Source organism: Uloborus diversus, chromosome 9 (assembly GCF_026930045.1).
Source record: "Uloborus diversus isolate 005 chromosome 9, Udiv.v.3.1, whole genome shotgun sequence".
Taxonomy (NCBI): domain Eukaryota; kingdom Metazoa; phylum Arthropoda; class Arachnida; order Araneae; family Uloboridae; genus Uloborus; species Uloborus diversus.
Window position 1 is genome coordinate 21,778,735 of NC_072739.1, and position 10,041 is coordinate 21,788,775.

Here is a 10,041-nt window from a genome sequence, read left to right on the forward strand (position 1 = left end):
TCTAGCATTGACAAGTTGACATTGAGGCAGTTTTGAAAATGAGTGGGGGTGCTCACCTACAATATGAGGACATCGATCAGAGAGCTTGTGGCAACATCAAGCCGTACGAAAATGTGCTTCAGGTACTTCTTTAATGAGAAGTACTTGATAAAAACTATCCAAACTGCTTCATTGTTTTATTTTTATTTATTTATTATTATATTTTTTACAATACTAAATCTGCATGAACAATAAATATAAAAAAAAAACTAATTTTAAGCCATAAGACGTTAAAAAATTTTTTAATCAATCAATAAATCCCCCCTCCCCCACTAACAAACATGCTTAGAGTGTGTTTGAGGGTCCTTCCTTTGCCTCTCTTAGGGAATGAAGATTTAAATAATTAGCTACGATAAAATTCAAGGAGTTCAGGAATTGTTTTTTCTAAAAAAGAATATATTCAAGTATTGATTTTTGCATTGTTAAGATTTTATTCCTAAAAAGAAAGGCAAAAAAAATCAAACCAAACATATATAAGAGAAAAATGCACACATTAGAAATAAAATATGGGCAGTAAATGATATGGGCCCAAAAATGAAACAAATGTTTCAAAATGATTGATAGGTACAATCCAAAAAAGGATACAGGTAGTTGTTGTTGGACAGAAAATCAAATGTTGGAACAGAAAATAAACTTTTTTTTGAAATTCATAAATACACACTTGACAATTTTACTAGGAATAAATCATTGAGTTTCATACTTCCAATAAATTGTTTAAAGCATGATGAAAAGTTTTTAGGGCTCCCTCTCCAATAAGCTCTGTATCAAAGACTTCAGCAACTAAAATATTTGCCTTTTCTTTCAAATCTCCGTCTAGAAAAAATAAAACGAAATCAAAATCACATAAAACTCTCACATAGGTTAGTCTGACCAGCTAATAAACATTTAGGCACAATGTTTTTATCTGAAATTTAAAATGTAATTAAAAACTAACATTTGTTACATGAAAGTAAAGACATTTTTCAATGTAATTATTAAAAAGAATCGACATTGTACCACTTAAAGTTTTGTTCAAGGTTTTTAAGGACTTAAAATAAAAAATGGTGCAGTAACCCAGTCACTAAATGTGTCAATAGTGAAGGCAAACTTAATCTGCAGCATTGTGATGCTGTGATTAGTATCTGCATATTCCTAATACTGCCAGATTAGGTTTGCCTTAACTATACCGGGAAAAAAACTTAAAATTAACAAGTGAAAAAGTATGTGGGATTTTGATTTAAACTTGAGCATCACCGAGGGTTCTTCATATTCTGTATTTAGTGTATAATCTGTATTCCCTCCCCTCCCCTGACTTTATGATTTTTTTTTACCTCCTCACTATTTGAAATGTTTTTTTTTTTTTTTTTCAAAAATTCTTTTTCTTTTTTTTTTTTTTGGAATTGTATAGAAGAAAGTCACCCATTCATCTCATAAAAGAACTTTGAATTATTACTTTAAAAAAAAAAAGAAGGAATTGTTCATTCACTGTTCAGATTACTCAGTATTGATGTTCCAGTATTAAAATATATACCAAAATTCAAATATATAGTCAGGGCCAGATTTAGGCAAGGGCTCCCAGTCCCAGGATGACAATTTTTAGGCGGCAACAATTTCTTTTTTTTTTGTTAAAAATTTGCTCAAATAATAAAATGAATTATTTCAGAACTAGTTCCAGCTCTATCTGAACTTGAAATAGTTCTGAAATCTATGTTTTAGACTTGCCTTGAGCGAATACAGGGGATTCCAAGTATTCTAATAAACAGAGACAAAACCCCCAGCTATAATTTTGGGTGTAAGTCCCTGCTTATCCACTTACTGTTTAACAGCTGTTATATTTAGCCCAATGTAATTCTGATATATACGGTTAATTGTGTCTTTAACATTTTTCTTTTAGTATGTAGTTAATTTTTTGGTCTTTTCAACCAAAGGATGGAGTTTCCACTGCTGATGATACTAATTCCACCAATTTAATTTCACATTTTGATTCATTTTTATTGCTATTTTTAATTTGCTACTTGCGCTTTTACTGTTTTCTATCATCCTATTTACTTGGTTTGTTAATTTGGCTGCTTGTGAGCATCTATAAGCTTTTATTCTGGTCTTTTCATAACTTTCAATTTGTTTTTGTATTCATTATAAATTTCAAACATGAAAAATATTTTATAAGCTTCACAGGAATGACATTTTTTTATGTCCCACCCCATCATTAGATCAGAAAATTTTCAGCCCTGTGGGAAATTAAAAAAAAAAAAAAGAGGAGGGGATAAGTAACTTATAGCAACCTTCACCAACAGTTAAATCTGTTGAATGCTTCAGAACAACTTTTATTTTTCCTTCAAAGCCATTTTCTTTAATCACATCTTCAGCACATTTAGCAACTGGTCGAAAAACCTGCAAGAGACAAAAGTTTGAAATGATGTTTATCAGTCAATACAAAAAAATATCAATGAAAAATCCTTGACATAACTCCAGCCAAAAGTTGCAAATTACTTAGTAAAATTGAAAAGTAGTCTAACAATTAACTCATTACAGTTAACCTTTTTCATGGAAACTATGATTTGATGCCAAACAGATTAAAAATTGTAATGTGACAAAAAGTTTAATAGTGGATAGTTTAGTACAATGTATAATGAAGGGAAAAATGACTTTAGAATCTGCAAGAAATGTACTGAACTGAGAAATATAGACTGATGAAAGCACACTGATGAATTGCATAAGTTTGGAATAAATCAGTTTAAAAAAAATATGATGCTGTTTTAAGTTACAGCACAAAAAGTTCGTAAGACATTTCAATTTTTTTTCCTATCTACTGAAAAGGAATTGTGATACATAACATTCAATTTAATTCAATTCATCTCAAACATAAGATTTTACAAAAATTTAATTCACATAGAATGTAAAAGAAAAAAAAATTACAGACCCAACAATTATATTTTGCCTTGTCTATTTGACACTCCCTGATTGAGTAAATGGTGGTTAAAGGCTATAACTAACAACAATCAACAGCCTGACTAGCTCCCACCACTCCGAAAAGAACCGCTTTTAGGTCTAGTTTATTATACAAGATCATTTTTGAAAACAATAATTATGATTATCCATACAGACACATTAACATAATACAAATAATAAAATAAGGATTGAAATTCATAACACAACCAAGATACACTTTAAAAATGAGGCAGTGAGAAGCAAAGGGATATAAGTGGACATTTTCAAGTTTTGAGTAAAACACGTTTAAAGATAACATCCTAGGTTGGTTTTCATTGAAAATTTTTTTCTAAATCATGATGTGTATAACTAACAGTGCAGCATTGCTAGTAACAAGGACAATAAGATGCCTGGGTTTATCAATAGATCTATTTCAAACAAATCTAAAGAAGTTCTTCTGCCCTTATATAGAAGTTTGGTAAGACCTCATTTGGAGTATGCTGTTCAGTTTTGGTCTCCTTATCTTAAGAAAGACATTAATGTATAGGAAAGGGTTCAAAGGCGAGCTACAAGGCTAATAAATGGACTTTCTCATTTAGACTATGATTCCAGGCTTAGAAGGCTAAAAATGTACAGTCTTGAGCAAAGAAGAGACCGAGGGGACATGATTCAGTTGTTTAAATTTATTAAAATGAAAGATGTTACGGGGCTGAAGTTTAGCACTGAAAACAGGACAATGGGTCATTGTTTCAAGCTATTTAAATCTCAGGCTAACATGGATGTTAGGAAAAATTATTATTTTAGCAGGGTAGTTGAACCTTGGAGCAGTTTACCGGAAGAGGTGGTAATGAGCAAGGGAGTAGATAGTTTTAAGAGGGCCATTGATCTTCACTGGGAATTGTAAATTGACTAGGACCAGTCTAGCTGGGCCCAGAGCCTGTTGCTGGTCGTCACTTTTGTATTTGTATTTGTATAAGCTTCAATATTTTTCTTATTTGTATTATAATATTATTTGCAATTCAATGGTGCTCACCCAAAGCTCAACCAGCAATTAAAGGATTGATGCTCTTTAAGCATCAATAAGTGAAACATTGCCATCATTGACTGCCAAAATTTGACTTTTAAAAAGATATACAATCGACTCTCAATAACTCAAAGTCTTATAACTTGAATTTCCTTTAACTAGAAGCTCTCATTTGGTCCCAAAATAATCTAGTGTTTTTAATACAAATTTGTCTCTATATCTCAAATGTACTCCTTTTAAGTCGAAGTATTTATGAAAATTTTGTTTTCATTTTATGCATAAAAATGCAGTCAAATCAAGGAGAAAAAAACATTTAAGGCATTGCTTATAATTTATTTACAATTGTACTCCTTAATGCTCATAGTGATGCAAAATTGAATGAAAAGTAACGAATTGGGCTTTTTTTTCCCTTGGCTGACGACCTAAGATATCATTGCCGGCTAATTTTTGCGAGATACTTTACTTTCTGGGTGACTAAAGTAATCGTGCTTTGATGACAGAAACTCATACTAGAGGAACAGTAGTTAAAACTGCTTTAAAAACTGGTTTCATAAACAGCAATGATAACAAAGCGCAAGTGACAGACAAATGGGATCATTTTGAAATCTTTTTCCGAGGGGGAGGGTAAATGTGAATTAGTCACATTGTGTTTACAAATTTAATGATGTTTTAAGATGTGATTTTTAAAAAACTGTAAGAAGTCGGGGGGGAAATCATTTTTCGAAGTATCTTAATAAAATTTTTTCTCTGTAAAGGTATTTTTATGTAGTACAAACTAATATTTAATTTTATTCAAACTATACATGTTATAGTCTATCTATTATGCACTATTCTTGAGAACGCTAGGAAAGGAACTTCCGATAACTCAAACTACCGATTACTCGAAGATTTTAGTCAATCTCTTGGGACTTCGACTTATTGAGAGCTCACTGTACAATAGTATATATAGTCATCTTGAAATGACTTGTGGTCATTTACCCCCTCCATAATTGTTTTCTAATTATAATAACTCACCGCCAAAAAAAAAAAAAGATTTAAAATGCATAAGGAAAAAGAAGCCCATGAGCTATACTACCTCACAAGCTGTAATAGAATCTGCACCAGAACGGGCAGCCATCATTGACAGCAGTCCAGTTCCAGTCCCAATGTCCAAGACTTTGGCTAATCTCCCTTGTTCCTTCATCGACTTGACAGCTTTCTTTATAGCAACATAATACTTTTGATTCTGGGCAGCGAGAAGAATAGTATATTAGGCAAACAATATCTTGAAGGCTTTAACATGATGATTCAAATGCAAAACAATATACAGGGTTAGAATAAAAGAATATCTCAGTTTTAAAAAATTTATATTTCATAAACTATTACACTTAGCACTATAAATAATGCTGTGAAATAATAAACTGTGAAAGCTTTTTTTAACATACATAACTATTTTAATGCGCATGATCCACACTAGCGTAGCCAGAAATTCCTTCTGGAAGGGGTTTTTTGGTCACAACAGTCCTTACATGGGTATTATCTAATATATTTGGATTGGAAACAATGTCAAAACCAAGATCTCTGGGTGGGGGGTTTACACCCCCCCCCCTTCACTGCGCCACTGATGTTCTGCACCGCTGGATTGGCCATGAAGGTGATGATGATTTATCCTTCTCTCCTTGGCCAACCTGATCCCCAAATCTAACCCCATGTGGGTTTTTTTTTAATGAGGTTTAACCAAAAACTGTTTATACACCACCATTGCCTACAACATTGCAAGAACGGAAAGTATGTAGCATTATGAATAATTGACAGTGAAACATTCCAAAATGTATGTCGTAGATGTGTGTCGTGTTATGAAAGGCGCACATATCGAACATTTGTGAGTGAAAAAAACCTTTCACATTTTATCTTTATTTTTATGTATCATTTATAGTGCTAAGTGTAATAGTTTATGAAATTAAATATATTTTTAAAAATCGAGATATTCTTTTATGCTAACCCTGTACAATCACAAAAATGTAAAAAAGAAATAACAATCTTACTCGCTCAGTATCATGCAACATGTCAGCATATGCTGATCTGAAAAAAGAAAAGACATAAAGTAATACAGTTTAGCATCATTCATGATAAAGCGACAGAATAAGGAGTTTCAATGAAACCTTATAAAAAATATAAAGTTGATAAAGTAAAACATTAGAGGGCTCTACTCCTTGCTTGCAGATCCCATGTTTGCTGGGCCAGCTAGACATTTAATGACCATCTCTATGAAACTTAGGGGCTAGGAGTATTTGCGGTGCTCAACGTAGTATTCCATCCATTCTTGTCAGGGTTGGGTTTTGGACTGTCCAAAACTGGTTTAGGACAGGACAGGTGGTTTTTACAGTCCAAAACTGTCTAAAACTGTCCTAAATCGTCTTAACCTGTCCAAAACTATGCTAAAGCTAAAGCAGTGTAATCTAATCAATTATTATTTACTGCACTATTCGTAATGCATAAATATAGATATTAATGAGGTTTAATTATATATAATGGGTATTTGATAATATTTTTCTCCAAAATGTTTTTACTTAAAAAAAAATTGCCAATAACTGAATTACATAAAATCTTCCTTATGTAACAGTTGGTAGAGTTATGAAAGGAAATTCACAAAACTACCAAGACAACTAATTTCAGTTCTATTTATAACTCAAAGGAATGTTATTAAACGTGCAGTATTTAGGTGCAAAAAAAAAAGCTTAATTTTTTTTAATGGTTTTTGCAAATAAGTTTTACATGATGCATTAACGAAAATAATTTTTTTTAAATCATAGATGATTAAAGAACAAGAAATTGAATTGAAGTTAAATTTTATGTATTAATGAAATGGAAATGGGCTTAACTTTGTTTCCTCTTTAAAAAAATAATAAGTCATAAGAAGAACAGTGCCAGATCCAGGGGAAGCAAGCCCTGCTTCAGAGAGACAACTTCTGCAGGGAAACAATTTCCCTCTTTTTTTTATCAATGAAATTTAATGTTAAAAGGGTACTTTTCCGTTAGCTGGGAGCAACTAAAAATCGCCAAACGATTACACCTAACGCCAAGCAATGATTCGCCAAATGAATACGCCCAACAAGGGTTGTATGAAAATTGGCGAATTTCTACCTCAATTTGGCGAATAATCGCTTGGCATTGGGCATAATCATTTGGGGATTTTTGCTGGCGCCTGGCTAACGGAAAAGTACCATTAAACTTGAAGGAAGATGGGTAGGAGTCAGGGTTGCCAGAATTAAGAACAGTGACTATTGGACAGGATTCTCGTAGTGAAAGGGGTTTGAAACGTCTATCTAAAGCAGTCAGTGTTTCTTTCTTTGTACCCGATGGCCAGAAGACTCCGTACACCTACAGCTACAAAACTTGGCACACAATTCAAACGTACCACAGGGGTATGCACCTCGAAGCCCAAATTCTAAATTTCTAATTAGTTTTTTCTTAATTAAATGTTTTAAGTGATTTTTAGCCCTTTTTTGTTTTTACCTCGTCACAGACCCTTAACTAATCACTTCAGAAAAATATTTTTTGTACAATAGTGCAGGGAATTTAATTTTAAATTATCGGCCAAAAAAAATTTTGAGGATTGACCGATTTTTTATGAATTTTTGAAAAAACCTTTATTTTGCGTTTTTTCCCAGGTTTAACTTTCCTAAACACATCCTACCAAAAGTATGAGAGATTTCTTTTTGAAAATTTAGTTTGTAATAGTCAAAACGTTTTTCTCTCTTCAGAAAAAAAAGCTTTCAAAAATATGCGATAGCTATATTTTTACTATTTTTTAAATTCAAAGTGACACATTTTATCTCCTACCATCGTTCCGATCAGGGGAAAAAAGCTTTCCCCCGTCTGTAACGTCATGATAGGGAGAAATAGACTTCATGCCTGGATTTTGATTGGACGTTTTGCTGTATCTATTTTAGTGAGGGTTTTTTTTTTTTACAAACGCTACTTTTTGATTACTACGGGGAACAAGGAGAGAGCTTTTTTTTTTATCTATTTAATTAAAGAATAAAGCGCACAGTTTTTTGAAAATTGGAGATAGGTCTAGAAAATGTTTTACTCAAATTAATACTGATATAGACAGATATAGATTGTTTAACACCGGCACCAAATTTATTTAAGCAGCTGCTGTAGGCGGCAATCTTGGCCTAAAAAGGCGAATGATAATATTGATATAGAGAGACATAGATTGATTGATATCATTGCCAAATTTATCCAAGCAGCCGCCGAAGGCGGCAACCTTGCGTACAAAGGCGAACCATCTGGTCGGCATAGGCGGCTAGTTCATGATAAATCTGAAAAATTCAATCCCAACAAAGCATTAAACCTCACAAAATGTCGCCGATCAAAGTATAAAAATCGTTTTTATTGCGACTGACGACGCATTTGCAAAGATATATCCCCAACATTAGTCAATGATCAAAGAAGAAGCAACCATTTGATTTCTCATGGTCTGCCGCCAAAACAAAAACATACAAACCAAATTAAAAGGAAAATAATTTTTGCGCTTGCTTTCCATATGATTTTGTTATTGCTCATTATTTCATATTTTTTGCTTTACTTAATTTTTTTCCCTTAAAATAATGTCTCATTTTGTACTGTAAAATATTGTATACCCTTATAGAAATTCCCCATCCAATTTTTCAAAATCCGGGATGTCTGGCAACCCTGGTAGGAGTGGCAGTTAAAAGATTAACCCTGGCTCGGAAAAATCGCATATCCCACTGAATAATAATAGGTTTCAGAGCATATTCAAATTATAAGGTAAAACAGAATGTTAAAATGGAAGTGACATCATAAATTGACAAAAACTTTGTGGTATATATCACCAAATTTGGCCCAAGTAAAAGAGATACTACCAAATTTAGAGCTAGTTTGCAAATAGAAACCAGTTCATTTTTTGCTTGTTCTAAGATAATATTTTCAGGAGGCACGGCGCAGACTGCGCCATTGAAATTTTTAGTAGGATTGTTTTGAGGGGTATTTTTCACTTTTTAATCGGGGGCTCTTGCTCTGGGGGTAATCACGATATTTAGGGGGCAAGCCCTTGCAATTAGGGGGGCACCCTTGGTATTTTCATAAATTCCTACTGTCATCCTCAAATACTAAACCAATTTTCAAAATTAAGGAATAAATATAACTGAAAAAAAATTGCAATAATTTAAAGAAACAGTAAAAAAACAACAATTTATTAAAAAATGACTACAAACCGGGCAACCTCTTGATAGTAGTCGTAATGCTCTGGTTCTTGTATCCATTCTTTTTTACCTATTAAAGGATTTACAGAGACTCTAAATACACTCATGTTTGTTAAAGATCTTTTATCGCGAAAAAAGGTATGAATTTGACAGATGATCTGCAGTTTCACGTGTTTTAATACCATTCACAAATTTACTGCACCGGCAAGAAATTAAAAAAATTGGATTTTTGTTGTTATTTGTTTACGATTTAATTATATATCGATTATCGGTCGATACGATATAAAATCGAAACTAATTACTGGGGCTTGACTCAATCTATTAGCGAAAATTTCCTCAAGGTATAAAAAAAAGTAAAAAATAAATGTAATTTACTGCACTGTTGTTGAAAAAAAAATTCCTCCTTTATTTTTCAAAGTTTCATACGAAAATGGCCCGAAAATCAATATCAAATGGAAAGATAAAATAGAGAAAGTGAAGATTTTGACACATTTGAAAGAAAAGCATTAGAAGAACTCAGGTTTCTTTTGCTAGTTTCACGCAAAACGTGTCAACCATTCGTCGTTGATGATTCACATGGCTTGAGGTCTTTGCCCAGGATTTTGCTTAGCCAAAGTCAGTATGTGTAATGATTTCCTTTAGAGTCCCTTTTTCATAATAGGGACTCCATCTCATCTTGCGTACAGCGGTGCGCTGCACAAACAGAGGCTCCTCATGAAACTTCTCCATGGATGCTTCTTAATATATAAGAGGTAGCTGTGACCTCAAGTCCAGTCTGCGCTTTTGAGGCAAATATTTCGGATAATTTGCCTTAAATTTCTTTGATAGAAAATTACACTTTGATTGACCCACCCTTTCCGT

The 10,041-nt window shown here is 32.8% G+C and overlaps 1 protein-coding gene across 1 annotated transcript in view; it reads right to left on the minus strand.

Moving 5' to 3' along the window:
* The window catches only part of LOC129230740 (protein arginine N-methyltransferase 7-like), a 32,028-nt gene extending 22,647 nt beyond the window's left edge, over positions 1-9,381 (minus strand). The window contains exons 1-5 of the mRNA XM_054865166.1: positions 9,193-9,381; positions 5,995-6,031; positions 5,046-5,195; positions 2,301-2,409; positions 740-852 (exon numbers count right to left, since the gene is read on the minus strand). Coding sequence (XP_054721141.1) covers positions 740-852; positions 2,301-2,409; positions 5,046-5,195; positions 5,995-6,031; positions 9,193-9,365 — 582 coding nt within the window. The 5' untranslated portion in view covers positions 9,366-9,381. The remainder of the gene's footprint in view (positions 1-739; positions 853-2,300; positions 2,410-5,045; positions 5,196-5,994; positions 6,032-9,192) is intronic.
* Positions 9,382-10,041: the final 660 nt, after the last annotated feature.